We start from the raw sequence: 19,446 nt of genomic DNA, 5'->3' as shown, positions 1-19,446 counted from the left end.
AATCGTTTCGCGGCGCCAGCTCAGTTCTTGTTGGAATCTCAAAGCGTTTACGTGGCTGCAGCGCAGCAGAGTCGCGTTTGAAAGAGAGCGAGAAAGAGAGAGAGCGAGCTCCCCGTGACCCTGCCGAAGTACGAGCGAGAGAGAGAGAGCCAACTCCTCCGCCTGTGTGTTTCGTTTCAAATGTTTGCGTTCCAGTCCGTTTTTTTGGCACTGTTGTTCATTCGCTCATTCACTCGTTTCTGGCGCTCGCGTGCAGTCGCTGCTCCCTCCTAACGGTTGTTCCGCCGTCGCCAGAATCCCGCTAAAGGTGCGTGCGTGTGACTGTGTGTGTGTGCGTGTCTCCCTAAAACAAAATTAAAAGTGAAACGCAACACGCAATACCCTGTAACTGGAAGTTCTCGAAAGGCTCATGAATTTCAAAATAATAAACAAAAAACGCAGCAGATAGTCACGTGTGGAAATTGCAGACTGCCGGCGGTCATTCACATTTCCCTTTTCTTACACAATTCCAAAACACCCACGCGCTCTCTATGTGTGAGTATGTGTGTTGGTGTGCGTGCCAGACAAATGTCACTTTGACAACTCGCCATTGCTCCTCTGCTGGCGCCTCCGCCGACGTCGGCGTCGATCGTGCCGCAAATGATTTGCGTGCCGTTCTTGCGTTAGCGCTTTTGGTTCCGTGCCGATTTTGATTTCCTCCGCTTCTGTTGCATGCGTCGTCATCGCAAACATCGCCCATTGATAAACCAGAGCCCACAAGGCAACAACACCAACACCAACAACAGCAAAAGTGCAAGTGAAAAGCAAAAGTGTTGCCACGAAAGAACCAAAACAATAAACTGCTAAATTGCAGTTGCCAGAATCAAAACAAAAATCATAAAAAAACAAACCATTTTGAAAAGCAATTGAGAAAGGATTGAGGGATTTGGAATTTTCATAGGCAGAATTTTCTGAAAAGCATTAATCAAAAGCTGTTTTATCTTTAGATAAGCTTAAAGTTATTTCCTAGGTTTCTAAAAAACTTAAAACCACCTAATATATTGTAAAATGGGCTAATATTAGTTCGTTATTATGAACATTAACTATAAATCACACATTAATCGAATATTTTTGAAGGGAACAAGAAACTATCTTAAGCTTTTAATACTCCTTAGAATTTAAAGTAATGTCATTTCAAAGACATTTACAAAGACAACTTCAGTAAAACTTCCTAAAAACTTCAGTAATATACAAAATATATCAAAGCTTAATGATCCAAGAAAGGTCATGTTTATTACTTGTATTTGTCCATTGAAAGGATACAATTTTATCAATTCTCACCATTTTTATATTAACTATTGTATTCTCATTCGTTTAATAAGAATTCAAAATACCTCACGTATGGAAAAATCAATATTCTCAGACACAGAAAAGCCAAGTTTTAGATTTATAAGGTTTCATAATCTTAATCTTTTTCAGACTGTCGTTACCTTTATTTTTCTAATAACTTTTCTGCTAAGTTGATAATCAGTTAAAACATTTTATAAACTTAAATTTTATACTTTAAATCGAGTTTAAATATATTTCAAATTTAAAACGTTTATCATTCTCAAACATAGAAAGATTATTAAAAATAATAAAGAGAATGGAAGGGGCTAGAGTTTTTTAGATTGCCTTTGCAATTATTTAATTTGCAGAACAGTTTAAATAAATAAACAAATTATGCAGTTCTATAGAAAGGCCAACAATGGTTGTTATTGCGACAGAAGCCCATTACCAAATTAGTCTAATTGGTTTGATAAAATATAAAATAGCGGAAACCCATTTTCCCGAAATATTTAAAAGCAATGTAAATTGTATTGCTACCGGTGGCCAATTACTGAATAGATCTAATGGGTCCAATCAAAGTTATAGTTTTCAGCAATAAAATAATGCCATTAGCCAGCACAATGATTCCCCAGCCTTTCTCGATTGCTGAATCACAGTTTCGCATAAAATCTCTCATATAGCTCCAGCCAACTGAAACTGCAGTGCAATAAAAACAAAAAATAAAAACAAAAAACAACAAACAAAAAGGAGTGCGAGAAATGAAAAAAGCAAACAAAATGTAAGCGTGATGATAATTAAAAATAAATACAAAGAAGCAACTACAAAAAAAGCTGAAATTTACGCGTGGCCGCAACTCCGAAACCGAAAACCCAAAACCCGCAGCAGGATCTCAACGGATCTGATCGCACTCAGCTTCTGGCTGTCTGTGTGCGTGCCTCTCTCTCTGTGTGTGTATGTGTGCTAGTGTGAGAGTGCATCCAGAGCCAAGCCAAATCAATAAATAAAAACCAATTACAAAAAATAAGAAAGAAAAAAAGATACAACCTGTACGGCAGACGAGCTGAAGGCAGGAGAAGACAACGACGACCGCGACGACGAAAAATTGATACGAAAAATAATAAGAGTAAAAATCATTCACGACGGCGACCATAACGAACTCCGCCCTAGCAATGAGCCAGCTGGGCACCGTCTACGCCACCAAGCGAAGGCGACGCAACGGCAAAAGGTGAGTTCCAGATTCAATCCCAATCCCCAAGATACAGATACACCGATTCAGATATAAATGCACAGCGGGAGGCAGGAATGTCTGGGAGGGGTTCGGGGATTTGCTCTGTTATTACTGAAAGATTTCAATCAATGCGATTGGCTGCACTTGCCACTTAGCCACTTGCCAACTTGCCACCTTGTGGCGCCACCCGCTGACGAACCATCAATCTCCGTTGGCTACTGGTCTTAAAAACCAATCATTCGATTCCATTGTTAATGATCCGTCGGTAGGTTTGATGACAAATCGCCTTTGCCATTGGCTTTTGACTTTTAACTTGGCCCCTGGCCGAAGGGCGAATCCCCTCTTGTTGTTGTTTTTTGTTTTTTCTGCCGCCCGAAAGTCTCAAATTGATTTGCATTATGCATGTCGGGGCAGGTTACCGTGAAATTACAGTAGCCAAACAGTTGATGGAGATGACGATGATGATGATGATGAACGGGCATGATGATGATGATGACGACCGCGGCCCCTGCGGCTATTCGCTGGGGGAGATCGGAATCTGCCCGTCCCAAGGTGCACATAATTTCTGATAATTTTGTGTACTTAGCTGCTGCAGCGGCACAAAGAATAATGTTTTCAATATAAATATATGAGAACTCACGCATTATCATGAGCAGCGTCGGTAAATATGCAGAAAGTGAGCGGGGAAACTGCAGGCCCAAGACACGCCCACCAGCCGAGTGCAGGCCCACCGATCGCTAATGTTGCGACCACCATAATCAAGAGTCACTGATCAGCTGCAGCTTCGGCTTCAGTTTTAGCTTCCGCACCTTAGCCTTGAAACGGGGTGAAGAACTGGCAGCCCAAGACTTCATGGTTTATCGTAGGAAAAGCGAAGAATCAGGATCTATTTAGGATAGAAACACAGTCATTATACAACTTGCTTATCAATCTCAAATTAGCTAGCTTAAAGCTTGTGTTCGCTTAGGGAAAGAACCTTAAAAAAGCATTAGTAAGTCGTTAATTAAGAAACTAGCTTGGGATCATAGATGAAGTTTGAGTAGATAAGGGTAAAAAGTAATGAATAAACATGCTTACAACTTTTTAAGGTTTAAAATTGCAAATTAAGAACTTCGAATAAAAAGTATTGAACATGAGAAGGGTGATTTGATAGGTTTGAAGTTTCAACTGCCATAAAAGTTACATTAACCAATCTGATTCGATTTAAATCCATGCCAAATATTCCCTTGAAAGTGTCTATATCTATTACATCGATGAATCTAATAAATAGAATAATCTTTTGGGATCTAACAAATGGTTTTGATGCTCTTCTCCTATACTCTAGCTACACTATGAAAACTGAAGTATGTCAAAATTAAAGTTCTTTAAAGCTAATTTTTCCCTTCCTAAGTTCATGTTCTATAATTTTAGTTTCCCTCACGCGTTAAATTCCCTTGTTTTTTAGTTCTTAGCTATGCCGTAAAACTCCAACTTAATACGTTTCACCATCGACAGGCAGTCGTGTAATTCGCTGTTCCTGCTGGCTTAATAAAGAATGAAGAAAAAAAAACGAAAAACAAAAACAATTACGCTTTACTGCAGTTGGCAAAAAATGCCATAGCCTTCGTAGTGCCACCCCATGGACCCCGGCTGTGGGCCTGGCTCGAAGCTGACACCGACTGCCTGACTCGCTCGAGTGACGCAAAATTGTCACCTTGCCTCTCCCTGCTGCAATGCACACCTGCAATTATTCGAGTGGCAGGTCGAGAGCCTCGCTCATTTTTAGGGTTCTGCGCCGTGTGGTGCCCCTCGATCATAGTTTTTATTTTTTAATGTTTTTAATGAACTGATCAAAATGTGTTCGCCTTAGCTTCCAGCTAGCTGGGCTCTTTTTCTTTTTTACAACAATTTAATTGACCTCATAAGTGCTGAAGGAACAGCTGCCCTTTGATATAGTGTGCCCTCTCACTCCCCCCTTTAAACTCCTTGCGAATATTACGCATACGACGCATGGGCTGGTCGTGCCTTTATTCAGAACATTTGGCCAAGTTCGCGGCTTGCGTGCAAGTATTTTATTAGGAACTTATCTATTCAATTGAATTCGTGCAATTTTCAGCACTAAAAAGTTTGGCTCAGGAAACAAAAACAAGTTCCGAAATGGGAAATATTTTTGGTTTGTAATAAACAAAAAAGAAAAACTACATTTTAAGTAACGAAACTTATAGTTTAAAACCTAAAGATAGATTAATTTCATTGGCTTACTACAAAATTGGAAATATTCGTTTTAAAAGTCCTTAAAATGCCTTTAAAACATTATCAACAAGGCCAAAATGAGCCCCAAACTTAACGTACTGGAAATTTTTAAGGTAAAAAATCTTACTTAAATATTTTTCTAGTCTAATTATATTTCACTTTGAGCTTTAGGTTTGCAATTTCTTATCTGAATGATCTGGGGAATTTTTGAGTTATTTTACTTTCCTTCCGTTCTTCCTTGGCCCCCAAATGCAATCACTTCAGTGCACCGTTTAATTGGAAGGCATTGCATCCGTTTTCTGAGAGTTGTTGGCCATTACCACAAGTAGTTAAAGTTCTATGTTGCCCCTAACCCCTAAAGCGTACCCCCATTGGCACCCTTAACCCCCCCTTTGCTGTTGCCCCTCCGCTGGTGGGTTCCACTTGTTGGTTGTTATGGATATATCAGTCCTGCTTTTGCTTTATTGATTATCAGCTCGTTGTTTATGCTCTCTATGTGAGCTTGTTGTTTTTTCTTCCTGCTGCAACTATTTGTTGCAAGGGTGAGTGTGTGTGTGTGTGTGTGGGGGTATCCCTGTTATTGATTGCTGCAGCTGGTATCCTTTGCAATGCTCCTTTTCAAGTTGCAGTTGTTGTGCAATTGCAATTAGCCATGTTTCAGCTGCAATTGTTACTGCTGCAGTTGTCGGAGCCTTTGAGCGGAGGTTTAAAGTTCAAGCCCTCGTATTTTATGCACTTTGATTGAGTTGCAAAAGTTGTGGGCTAAGAGTGGGGCTTAGAGTGGAAGAATTTAAGTTCTGAAGTTAAAGAATGTTATGAGGAAAGTTCAAGTATTTTAATACAAAAGTATGCTGTTAACTTATATTGAGAAACCTCTTAGCTTATTTTTTGGACTATAAAATATATTTATTTTTACCAAAACATAACCCAAATATGATGTATTAAATGTTAAGTTCAGTATCTTATCTAAAAATGTTACCTTTCCCAATCGAGTTTTCCGAAAAGGGATCAATTTCCTTCACCTACATGAAAAGTTAATTACCTATTTTAAAACTGAGCCTTCAACCCCTCTCAATCCCTCCACATTCCGCTTTCTGGCAAATGAAATTTGTGAAATTTTTGATGAATTACATTTCAGAGTATATGAATTGCTGTATTCCCACATGCCAGGAGATCGCTCAGTGGAAAACCGCAGCCCACTGCGACATATGTTTTGACCATGTTCAGAGCGCGGAGCACGGCTTTCGGAGTTCCTCTCCTCCGCTGACCATATGGCCAGGACCTATTTCACATAAATTTTGGAACTCACAGCTCAGTTTAATGTTGGTCAAACGGACTGACCAGCCGGCGGGCGATGGATGGGTGGGTGGGGGAGACACCACATGGCTGGCATGGTGGTGGGTTGCTCATTAGTTGCGCCTGCGCCTGCGCCCTCCTCACAAAAGCCGGTTCACATGGGGTTAAAAGTATCTCGGCTTCAAAGACCGACTGGCGGGTTATTCTATTTAGTTAATTACAATGGGAAGGGGGGTGTCAGAGATCGGTAGATATATGTATATATATATGTCGGTTGAACGACATGTGCCCGGGGGATATCCTTTGAAAATAAAGTTAAAGTTCCTTGCCGGCATTTCCCATTCCTAAGCGGTTCATTAAGAGAAAATACTTTGTTTTTTATGGACGATTTTCTATTGGGGACGCCGTGGAAAATGGTTTTAAATGCTTTTACTACCGTCTTTGGTTAACCGTTTTTCCACTACCCGTTCGCTACAGTTGCTTGCCGGCGATTATCCGTCTGCCAGTGTGTGTATCTAAGCAGCTAAGTATCTATGTATCTAAGTATCTAAGTATCCAAGTATCTAAGTATCCATATCTATAGTGTAGTAGCTCTCCCACTCGCCGTATACCGTGTGCCTGGTGTCCGTGTGTTAGTAATTAACACCATTGCGTAATGCAGCGTATCGAAGCCTAAATAGTGCTGCTCCATATGCCAAACTGGGCGGTAGTGGGGCCAGAGATTTCGGCCAGGAGAAAGGGGTAATCACCCCAATATCAGCCATTAAACGAGTGTACGCGTGTCTCTTTCTCTCCCTATCTCTGTCTCATTTGGGGCAGCTACTTTGTTGCACGTTTTGCATGTGGGACTGAGTATCCCCGCATCATCAGTCATGTTGGAAGGTGTTAAAGTGCTTATGGCCTTACAAACGATTTAGATGGCCTAAAGCCATTGATTTGTCGGATTTTCTGTCTGGCCAGCGGATCAGGATCTCCAAGTCAAAGCAGGGATCGGTTTAGTGTCAGTGAACTGTCGAACCAGGCTGGGCTAGTTCTCCGGTTAAGGGGCCACCACTAATCCATAAGCCAGCGAAGGCAACCCGGCTGACCGGGTGCACCTGGCATTTGGCCAACCCCGAGCCTAGCCCAGGTTAGTCAGCGAAAGCAAAACAAAAGAATTCTGAATTAACCCAAAGCGTTCCATTAAAATCCACCACCGAAGTGTGCGGCCGGCAGTAAAAGTTCCTGCAGCAGCACCAGGAATTGGACTAGCAACCAGGACCACAGCCAGGACGCACTCTTGCCTTCTGCATTTTAGTTTTTACTTTTTGTTTTTCTGCCTTTTTCGAGTGTGCGCTGAAGTGGAGCGCCCAAGGGGCTGGCCAGGAGCGACAGCGGCTGCGGGGTGGGGTTTCCATTTGGGCTGCAGTTGGTTTTGGGAGGTGGTATCTGGCCCAGGGCAGGTGATACTTTTAGTTACCTTTTCCCCCCTCAGAATACCCTGGCCTAAAAGGGATCGTTTAACTCTGGCAGTGAGCTTACAAAAGGCTCACGATTATAAGGATAATAGGGGCTGAAGGGAGTTTTAACGAAAATGTTTGCCTTAACGTTAAGTCCTAGTTTGTTGTTAGAACAAAGGTTGTTATCTTATGCAATATAAACACATTTTTAAACTAGTTTATGACAAGAATGAAAAGTTTTAGCCCCTCACAATATGAGATAAAGAATGCCTAATGGTTTTTCTGGATGTAACATTCCTAATTAAGATGTACTACATAAGTCTTTCAGTTCCATTTTCTTTTCCCCATGAAATGCCAAAGAAAAATCCAAATCAGATAGAAAATTTAATAATTATACAGGTTTTTAGGATGATAAATGATTAGGGCCAAAATGCCAAATGCGCATCATTAGCGCACAGTAGCCGCTGTTTTTTCTATATTCTTGGCCCAATCCTGCGCCCCACTAAATCCAAGGGCCGCGCCCACTGTAGAAGGCAGGGTGGAACCCGCCTCCTTCGTCTTCTTGTCCCCCTCTTTGTTCTCCTTCTTCCTGTTCCTAATTCGCCCGCTGCCACTCCCCTACTCCCTTTCACCATCCCCGGCCGCCTTCCTTTTTGGCGTTCGCAGCTGTCAAAAGGTTTTCAAAGTTGCTTTTGCCCGGCGCTTTGATGTCGCCCCCGAATGATTGTATGTGTGTGTGTGTGTATGTATTGTATCTGTGTGTATTAGCTAGTGAAGTATGAGCTTGTGTGTGTGTGCCAGTAGTAGATACATTTTTTCCCAAAAGCCCACATGGCCTGGCTTTGGGGCTCCTTTCAGTGAGAGACCAAAAGAGATTGCGCTGCGCGAATCGCAAAAATGTTTAATCGATAAAATAAATGAGTTGCCTTTGCCACAGTTTAGCCGTTGCTGTTGTTGTTGTTGTTAGTGTTGTTGTTCTTGTTCTTGTAGTTCCCCTCTGTGGCACAGTTGACGTTATTCTTAAGCAGAACTTTTACCGCCCCAACAGAACATCTACGGCCGTAAGTATAGGAACTACAACTAGAAGGAAACCCAACTTGACAAGGGTAATCATAAAAACTAAAAACAGCCAACGTTGTAGTTTTTATGTACTCACTGCAAGAATGTATCTGGTGGATACAAATTGCTGTTACTTCGGTAGATCGTAAACTGGAAAAACAAAAACGAAAACTTCCAGTAAAACTTTGGCGATGGGAAAACTGTCGCTATATGGGCCCATAGATCAAACGCGATTGTCGGCCACTCCAAAGCCATCGATAACATTTATCACTTCATTAAGCGAACGGAACGAACATTCCTCCGCCTCTGTTTGTACAATTAATATGCAAATGAGTCCCCAAAGGGGCATGCAAGATGTACTGCTTGTGGCATCTTAATGTGGCATCATCGCATTCGAAATATGCAAATAATGCGTTTAACAACTTAATTCGGTTCACAATCCATTCAAGAAGTGTTTCGCCCCTCTGACGATTAGCGCGGGCCGTGAACCTGAGCCTGGGATCCAGTCTCTAAAGATTCCCATTTCGCAGATACACTTGGAGAAGAGGGATCGGTCAAGACTTTAGAGCTTAAAGTTAGCTCTAATAAAAACAAATCAGATATAAGATTAATGGCTTCTCAAGACTTACTTCCAGTTCTCTGATAGGAATCTTTATAGCAATATAAATGTAATTTAATACAGAGGTAGATAATTCTTCATTTTAAAGATATAAGTAGACTTCTTTTTACTGTGTAAAAATCCTCTGTTCCACCAGCTCCTAAAACTCCTCCAACTCCGCTCCCCTTCTTGCCACCTCTCCACGCCGCCTTGTTATCTTGACAGAGTTGCGCGATCGTTTTGTAGTCGCTTTTGGTTTCAGCTACTGCCTGGCGATTCACATTTCTCGCTTTCGGGTTGACAAAATTAATGAGTTGGCCAAGCTGTGAAGCTCCTCTCCCACCCCTTCCTACCATTTTGCAATCCTCGTTAATTTTAACAGCTTTGGGATGCTGAGCCTTAAAATTTATGCGTGAATTTGGCGCAGATCCATTAAGTGGTCCATAGATTAGGTGGCTCCCTTTGTGACCAGATTCGGCTGGCTGGCTGGGTTTTGGGGGCTAAGTGACTACTGCTGGACCTTCCGTTGCAGGCAAAGGCTGCACGGTAGCTGAGTAGCATGTTGCACCAGTGGACAGCTTCCCTAAATGGCGCTTAAATCCGAATCGCCTCTTTGTTTTGACATTTTTCTTATATATGCCGAAATGTAAATTCAATTAATTGTGACATTTTCAAGGAATACCACGCTGACAGCTGTGCGATATGTTTTTCCATTTATTTCTTAAAGTCTGAATGGGAATATATAGTATATATATCAACAAGTGGGTGGTTTACTTTAGGAGTATGCAAAATCAAATTAGTTTCAGTAAAAGTGAGCTGTGATGACCCACAAAATCCGTTGGTGTTGTTTAGAGTTTTAGGTTTTGGACACGCTACTTGGCGTTTTTATAGGTGTCGAAAGGGTTGCCCGACTTTTGCTAGCAAGTAAAAGGAAGGGGGGAGAGCGGCAGCGCAACATCTATCAGGTGCAATGGCGGCACGCAGCTCTCGACCAACACGCATAGGCCAAAGTCAAAAGAGCCAGCTGATGAATGAATGAGTGTCTGGTCGGGTCTGGTCTGGTCTGGTCTGGTAGGGTAATAGTATGGTATGGTCTGCGTGAGTGGTATACTAACGGTTTGCTGCGATTTTGGCGCCAAATCGAGCGTGTTATGATCAACAAAAGCCACCTGAACACGCTGCGTATGCGTAATGCTTTGCATGCAAGCCAACTGAAGAAGTAGCCCGAGCCGAAGGCGTAGACAGCTGAGCCATGGATGCCATGAACTCACGTGCCCCCTAAAAGGATTGCGTGTCATTTGTTTATAAACACATCATCAAGGTAGGGAAGGAGGAAGCGGGGGTGCCGGCTCAGCAATACACTGCCGTATGCAAATCCAAGAGAGGGTTCAAGGGGTCGCACTGGTCGCCGATTAAGCAACAATCGACACTTGCAAATGGTTTTGTTCGTTGTTTGTCAACTTTTGCAAAGTGAAATAGTTTTAGTATTCAGCCAGCAGAAGATATTTTCAAGTTATGTCAGTTGGTAGACCTTGGGAGAGGGGTTTTGATTTAAGTCTGATGATTACTGATTCCTTTTTATTACTAATAAGGTCATTATAGGAAGATCTTTACCTAATGTTATATACAGTTCCTATCTTTAAAAGACAATAAATCAGTCTAATATCAAAACTTTGCACGTTTTCCTATTAATTTGGTGTTAAAGTCAATGCAATGTCTTCACTTGTTTTAAGCTTTATAAACTTATCCTACACTTAGCTTAAAGTACAAAACTTTTAGTATCTCAATCTCCTTAATTAGTTCAACTATGAAGCATACAATATATTGGCTTAAAGCTTTCTAATATATCTACTGCCCTGGCCAGCAGCGGGCGTGGTGCGTCGGGATTTAGGGCTTATATCTTATTTGTTAGATCTCTGGACTTTGCTTTGGCGTGCTGTGGGCGAGACGCCAGCCTTGGACCTTGCAATTTGTGTCAACCCAATCGAGACACATACACACACACACACTTATACACACCGACCTGGTCCGCAATCCCTGAGCTCCTCCCTGCCTTCCTCCTTTCTCCGCAGAACGAAACCCCAATCCCAATCCCAAAAGTCGTCCGCATTGTAATTTCTTTAAAAGCAATTCATTTCATAATGGGAAAAGGAAAGAAGAAATGTGAAGAAGAATGCCAAATGGGGGAGGGATGGGTGTTGGCACGAGGCGGGGAGGCAAGGAAAATGGCGAAAAATAATACATGGAGAAAAATGTATAGAAAGGACGACCACGACGACGACGACGACGACGACGACGTAGACGACTCTGAAGGAGAATAAAAATGGCTTTTTGGGGCTGAAAGTTTGCAAGGAACGTGGAGCAGTCACAAACACACACACACACACTCATTGCAGATATCCTTTGTTGGCTGGGATTCCTCTCTAAACTCTCTCTCTGCTTTTCTCTTTCTTGACGTTTTTATGGCCCCAGACAAAAGGTTGTGCCACCTTTCACCTTTCCTCCGCTCCCACCGAAAGTTCTTTACTTTTTGGAAAGTTGTTTATGGAATTAATTTTATTCCCAGTACTTGCCGCCCGCCAGTCCTGCCGCATTTGGTCCTTTGGTTTTGCCCTTGCCATTTGGCTTTATTCTGGTTCCCCTACTACATCTATATACTATACTATATATATGTATATATAGATAATAAGAAAATTATACATTTTATGCCAAAAAAACTGAGAGAGGGGCAAAAAAAATAATACACCGCATTGCCCCCAATTTGGCAGGGGCCTCAATTTGGCCTGGCTGGAAATTATTTCTATGTCGATTCCCTTTGCTAATTCGCAGCCTTGACTGGCGTCCTCCAGTGCATTCCGATGCGTCTAACGGTTTCGTTCATCAATATAATCATCTCGCCCAGATCCAGCCATAACCTCGCTCGTTTATCCCTTCTCTCCTCTTTTTTTCCTGGCCCAGACACTGATCATTTTCAAATATCTTGGTAATTGGCTATTTCATTAAATGAGTTCTTTTGATTTGGATTTGATGAGTGCTCTTCCCGGGGCCAAAATGTCTCATATTTAGCGTCGATTTGCTTGGCCACTGGAATTCCTTTTGAGTCTTGGAGGGATTCCTATCTGCGGATCTCCTTATCCTTTGGCTGCAGGGGCGACAAGTTGGCATTCCTTTGTCCTGCAGGACAACACCTTGGTGGCGCGATAATAGAACTGGGATTGGGTTAGTTTGCGATATCAACGGGGGAGATTATCCGGCAGCCAGCGACAATTTGAGGCAACATGTCGTCCAGTTTTGTGACATCAAACGGACATGCCACTGACAATTACCCGGGAACCTGCAGCACCGGCAAAAAAAGAGTCCGCCAGCCAATTAACTTAACGCGACAATATCCTGCAACAGTCCATGTCCTCTCTGGTGTTTCTGTGTGTGTGTGTGTGTGTGTGCTGTGCAGTCGAGCAAAAAGTTTTCCAAATAAAAGAGCATAAAGAAAAACCCAAACGGCAAACAAAACATCTAAAAAATTTCAAACAGTGACAAAAAAAAGTTGCCACGCAAGCGGCGAACGGAGAAAAGGGTTGGAGCGGCCATGAAGGGGGTCGTCTCATAAATTACAACAATAATTATATTTAATTACCGCTATTAACTTTGTAATAATGTCAATGAAAATGATGAGACAAAAATGATTAAAAAAAAAAACAAAACACAACAAAGAGCAGAACCCCAAGTGGCAGCAACGAGAATGCAGCTTACAAAGACCGAATCCGGCAGAAATGTTCCGCTTATCCGCTTACGGCTTGAGATAATGATGGATTAGCGGCAAAAGCTTTTGAGTCCAACTCCAAGCCATGAGCTAATCCAGATTGCCAACACTCATTCCTGCCCTGATTCCCCATCTATCCATCCAGTCCCGTCATAAACGGATTTTGCATTTATGAGCTCTGCTCTGCTCTGCTCGGCTCGGCTCCTATCCCTATCATAACCCCCCATTATATCACTTTGGTTTTACAATGGTATTTTTGGCTCGGGTTCCGCCTGGGTCCTCGAACATTTTATGACATTTAATTGGAGTGGTTTTTAGATTGCGGTCCGACTTCTGATTCGTGGCTGTATCTCTGCATATTCCCGTTTATGATTTGATTCATGGAAACTGTTAGAGGTGGAGTCGGGTAATGGGCCGATTAACTTCCTCGAATCGAAGCAGAGAATTAAAATGTGAATATATGTTGGATTATATATATGAAGAAATCGATTGATGATTTAATATTATATAATTTGGGATAATACAAAAGTGCTTTAACTATCATATAAGTAGTTCCTTTCTTATAGAGACTTTCTAGATTAAATAGCAAAGTTAAAACCAAACATTAATCGCATTAAGGGAAAGTGTGTTCCTAAACTGAAATGTGCTGGTCATTAAAACACTTTCCTATCACGCATTGTCCAAAACAACACCGAGTCCTTGGAGATCGACTAATCAGCAGACCAAGTGGGCATAGCTAATCGAACCAACCCACCCTAGTATCTATTTTATAGTTGTAATCCCTGAGAGCTGTTTGGCCATCTGGGGGAGGTTTAAGGTCCAGCCTTACGGGCTATTATTATATAGTTTCGGGTAACTGATAAGTGCAATTAATAATTTTTGACCTTTTCAAGTTCACGCCACGTTCAACGTCGTGGCCAGCTGACGCGGCCGAAGGCCTCGTCGCTTAACGTTCTTGTTCTATTTAGGGAGCCACTTTCCATTTATGCATGAAAATTGTTTTTAATTTCCCTTTCACTCATTTTCCATTTTCTTCCATTTTCACCCACTCCAGCCTGAAGCCGCCGCCCAAGGATGGCGTCACAAAGAGCAATCCATCAAAGCGGCATCGGGAGCGCCTCAACGCCGAGCTGGATCTGTTGGCCTCGCTGCTGCCCTTCGAGCAGAACATCTTGAGCAAACTGGATCGACTGAGCATTCTAAGGCTGTCCGTTAGTTATTTAAGAACCAAAAGTTATTTTCAAGGTGAGTACGGTTAGCTGGGTGGGAGGGAAAACATGGGTAAAAACACCCTTACCATAAGGCGCGTAACGATATTTCGGCCTATTAAATCGATTATGCCCGGTCTGAGGAACTCCCCGTTCTGGGTTTGGTTTGGTTGGTCAGACTGTTGGTTGGCCCAGACCCTAAACAACATGACTCATAAATGATTCAAAACTAATTTCAACGCCGCGCCAGGAGGTCCTCTCCTCCCGAAAACCAAAGGACCGGTCCGACAGACAAACACACGCACGTGCTGTTGACGGATTAAAGAACAGGAAGGAAGCAGCCAGCAGCGTGGGGCGGTCTAGTAGAAAGCAACCTAGGGTCTATAAAAGCACAGGGGAAAATAGGGAAGATATACTCCAAAAATAAATAGATAATAGAAAATGCAATAATAGTTTTGAGAAAAACTGTTTACAATTCCCTGATTAGAATTATGATTTTAAAATCAAACTAAACTTGATATGAATCTATAAGTCATTGTAAAAGTTTTTATTACTAACCTTTGGGCTTTTTGCAATAATATTCCTTATAATATAAGATATATTATTCCCAATTTGTCTCAGTGCTTTTTTGATATTGTCTGCAGCTTAGTCAGTCGGGAGCAGACACAGTAAGGCCAGGAGCTGGAGGAACTAACATATGTATCTACTTCTCTCAGGGGTGCTTTAGGCTTACCCGTTGAACCGATGTGTGTGAGTGGCTTGACCTAGGGGTAGCTCGATACTAGGCGACCCAAGAAGAGGGGTCAACATATTTGTATAATTTAAATTAATTAAAACAAATGCAATAAACTCTCGGGCCTTGATGGCTTGATTAACGATTCCGTCCGTCCGAGTTCGTTGGCATTTCGCGTTTTATTTTTTGTTTTTGTTTTAATGACCAAACACGAAAAAATGAAAATAAAGAAAATATTTAATTGCTTCATTCGCTTTCATTTGCGATAAAATTGGCAAAGTCCCGAGCGGGGAGTGAGTATGTGTGCGGCATGACAGCTTTAATGGGGTTTAAGTGCAGAAATGAAGCGATTGTGAGACCCGTATACGGGATCCTGCCCCATCCGAGAGGCACCGTCCACGTGGCGAAAATCGAACAAAAAGGTACCAGAACTTTGGTAAATATTTTGACAATTAGCGGTCAAGCGTAGTTCAGCGTTAATTGCACTGGCAAACTGTTGGCTTAAAGGACATACATTCCCAAAAACATGAACAAAAAAAAGGAGCAACCTTTTCTGGCCACGTGCCGCATTGTGCATTGTGAAAAGTCAATATAAACATTAGTTTCCTTTGCCAATGGTGGGCATCCCCCGAAAAGGAACCTCGCAGGACACTCCAAGCACAACGACAGCGACAACGACGACGGGTTAATGGACCAGAACCGTTGCGGCGTGTGCCCCGGTGAGTGGCCCCTGCCCTGGTTCATTACTATCCTGCCGGGGGTTGTCACAAAACACGGCGCGAGGTCAACGTTTGTTTTCATTTCGGTTTCGTTTGTTTGCCCAGATAGATGTTCTCGGATATTATCGGGATCATTTAATTTACAATTAGTGTTTGTTTGCCTGCGAACCCTTAACTTGGGATTGGGAATCGGAATGGGTATGGGAATGGGAATGGGTTTGGTTGTCTTTCGGGGAGCCGAAATGCGACGTGTGCCGCTCATGGATTAGCAGCGGAAGCACTCAAGACGATTAAAATTGATTAGATGTCAACCGGATGGAGGAAGAAGGATGCTGCCATCTCCAATGGGAAAGTTGGCCATGTATCTGCCAGACAATATATATATATCTGTATATATCTTTTTGGGGGTGCGGGATCCCATCTGTAGTTGCTTGACCCTGACTTGCGCAAAAAACTTCTGCTCCCCGAAACCGAAAACCATACGGAAAACGAACGAGCAGGAACCGAACTGGCAATGTTCTCTCTATATACCAGAGCTGAGTTTTGCTTTTGCATTTGTTGTACTAGTTGGGACCACGCCCCTTCAGCCCAACAGCCCCCTAACTCCCAATGATTTACTAAGTTCTCTCTCTCTCTCTTTTCTCTGGCATTTTTCGTGCTTTTCTGTGCGCTTTTTCCACTATCTCTGGGTTTGGTTTTGGCCACAAACTAAATAATTAAAGCGCGCTACTAATGGGCCATTGTCTTGGTCCGAATGCTAGGGGGGTGAACTGGGTCCGGCAGGGGGTAACTGTCCATAATTGCCAGAGCCACCTTTCGGCTTCTGGCCATAATTGTTAAGACGCGCAATTTCTACATTTTTAATGCCCTTTGCGGCAAGACTCCTGTCTTTGCGTTCAACGTCTGCCTAATTGATGAGTTGCGTAATTAAGTGGCAAGGGCGGAGAGAGGTTGCAAACAATTGCTGAAACATTAGTTGTTATGACCCTTTCGATATTGATAGTTTCAGTTTTAACGATTATTATTCATTCATTCTATTCTAGTTTTCTTTTTCTTCTTTTTTTCCGTGCACAGCACCGTAAGCTGTAAACGCAGTTTTTTCTCCACACCAAATCTACCCCCCCATTGGGCGAACAAAATGCCATTAAAATGGTAGTAAAAACCTAGAGCTACCCATAAGCAAATTGAGTTCCCAAGAAATCAACGCCAAGTGCTCTGCTATCCCAGTCGAGCAGCTACCTCCAAAGATTTGGTAACTTGAGATGGGAACGCATTTGCATTTGCATTTGGCGTTTCGCCAAGCCAGCGGGTTCCCACACAAGATTAAGTAAGGCACTGAAAGAAAATCTAGATACAATGATAGAATGTCATTTAAAAGAGGAGAATTCCGAAGACTGACTCTTTTTTCGATGCCCTTTAAAGTGCATTTCTATTTATTATTTTTACTTTAATGGAAGTAAAGAAAAGATTCTCCGTTGGAATAAATTTGAAATTTGTCAACCCAAATCTTAAGTTTGCAGAGAGATTTCTTAAATAAAAATGGCTAAATTTTTTTTATTACTTTATAATTTCATAATATTTTATGTAATAAAAACACATCTTGCATCTCTAACTCTCATTTAGCATAGATCTGCTGGCGAAGCATGCCGTTATTACTTTTGACACGGCCTTCGGTGGTCTTTTAACTGGTTCTCGGGGGTTCGTGGGAAGAGCCCAAGAGCTGTGGAAACCTGCTGGGCGTATTATGAATGAATATCTCCGGTAAAGACGTTGCACCTGAAACGTGGGACATCATCAAAGCCCAGCCAGGGGAGGCAACCAAGTCACCCACCGATTATTGGCCACGACAAGGTCACTTGGTCAGCCAGCCGCATTTCTCTGGCAGCAAGGCATTTATGTTATTATCAAAATTGCCTACAGGCAGTTGCTACCAATTGGGTTAAAAAGTCTGTACAAGACAGGCGAAGTGTGGTATTGGGAGAGGGGGGGGGGAGGGGAGGGATGAGGCCAAGGCTCAGTTCTTAACCTATAAACATAGTCGTAGTGGCAGCCAGTTCCAGAGGCATTTGGCCAATTTTTCGTACATTGTAACATGACTTTCGTGCGTTGCTCCAGTTAAGACCCTCCCGAAAACCCCTCCCTTAACCCTCTACTGCCTGACTTGGTTCGGTTCAAAACCAGACAATGAATGGGTCGCAGGCGGACATGCAATCAGTCAGGCGATGGCGATGGCGATGGCGGTGGCGGTGGCGATGCACTTGCCTACCTCCAGCTCCATGTAGGTGTTGTTTCTGTTGGTTTCGGTTTTACTGGTGCGCTTGTTTTTACTCAAAGGCGTCGTCGCATTGTCACGCCGGCCAATGCTCAGCTGTTTCTCTACATATATATACTCATTCTAGTCGGTTTTTTTACTATATATACATGCATTCGGTTGAGGGCGGCCGGAGACAACATTGCGTGACTTACGTAGGTCGACACCCCCTCAAGTTCCTCAACTCACCTCTGGGGGAAAAAAGATACAATGTCTAAAGGCCTAGTTCAATTTAAAGTCCAATAAACGATTTAGCTACTTTAAAATTGTAGAAGCCACTTGGCCTGCTTCCCTTTCTCCTCGGTAATTGCCAACCCATTGCGTTGGATTGGTAAGTGCCGGTGACCAGGCACTGGAAACCTTAAAGGAACCTTCAACAGAGAAATTAGATTTGTTTATGGGATTTTGGGCAAGGTTTAACCAAGTAGCAAGTGTTATGCCTTGAAGTGTCTGAAGAAAGGATAATCTCTACTATTTTCCTGAATAATCACTGATATATAATTGGGATCTGGTAAACAGATTAAAGATCTAATATTCAATGGCCTTTAGGATAACGAATCCGATACACATTAACCAATCTCACCTAGTAGATGAATGTTTAATGAAAGAAAGGAAAGTTTAGAGCATTTCTGTACCTATAAACGTAAATTTAAGCCAAATCAGAAACAATAATGTTTCTATTAAAGCCATCTGTCCATCCCTTAGCTAATCTACCTATCCTGACAGCTCTTTTATCGAAACTTATTTAACATTCTCCCAGTCAAACAATATTTCACACTCCCAGGTCTAACTTTTAGTATCAGAACCCCCCTGCCCCCGACCATCCGTTAACCTTTTCTGCTTTTGACCCACAACGATGGCGGTGGGGTGCATCCAAAAGGCCCTGTCACTCCTGACAGCTGCCAATGGTTGCTGGTGGTGCCGCTGCTGATGCTACGGGTGGATATGCACATAGACGGATGTACGAGTATATTCCCAGAGCTGGCGCTGTCAGTTTTCCAATCAAATCCGCTGATGAGTTTGACATTTCCATGACATATTTGCTTCTGTCGGCACGGAAAATGTTTGCCAAAATGTCAGAAAATTTAAACTTTATTTATTATTCTGCGCCAAGCCGTGCCACCAGCTCCGGACACGCCCAGTTTCAGCTCCATCTACAGCTCCAGCATAATTGACGCCACCTTTTGGGAAAGTGGAAAAGCAGGGGGAAGAAGGCGGGGAAAATGGCCCAGAGTTGGAGGTGCCGTCAGTGCAACGTCATTAGGGCGAGTATCTTTCGGGTCTTCTTCGTTCGCTGCGCACGCTTTTCCTGTGCCTTTTCCCCAACTTGTTTTCACATTGGTCTTTCTCTCTGTCTGGCTCTTCTCTTTGGCTACTTGGGTGGGGTTTTCCATCGTGGTTGTCGTCGTCGTCGTCGTCGGTTGTAGCCGCCATTTTTATGTGTGTACATCATCGAGCGCTGCGGAGAGTTTGTGCCCTGCCCCACCCTGCTAGCCGAGATTTTGCGCTTTTCCGGTCGTTCGCAGCACAAGATTTTCATCCACCGCCACCGTGT

At 42.7% G+C, this 19,446-nt stretch overlaps 1 protein-coding gene across 1 annotated transcript in view; it reads left to right on the top strand.

Annotated features, from left to right (window-relative positions):
* Positions 1–563: 563 nt before the first annotated feature.
* LOC108111520 overlaps positions 564–19,446 on the top strand; it is a 30,524-nt gene continuing 11,641 nt past the window's right edge. Inside the window, 2 exon segments of the mRNA XM_017221039.2 lie at positions 564–2,533; positions 13,975–14,165. Coding sequence (XP_017076528.1) covers positions 2,478–2,533; positions 13,975–14,165 — 247 coding nt within the window. The 5' untranslated portion in view covers positions 564–2,477.

Source organism: Drosophila eugracilis, unplaced genomic scaffold (assembly GCF_018153835.1).
Source record: "Drosophila eugracilis isolate 14026-0451.02 unplaced genomic scaffold, ASM1815383v1 contig_415, whole genome shotgun sequence".
Classification (NCBI taxonomy): domain Eukaryota; kingdom Metazoa; phylum Arthropoda; class Insecta; order Diptera; family Drosophilidae; genus Drosophila; species Drosophila eugracilis.
The sequence above is the reverse complement of the archived record's forward strand: the minus strand, read 5'-3'. Positions and strand labels throughout refer to the sequence as shown.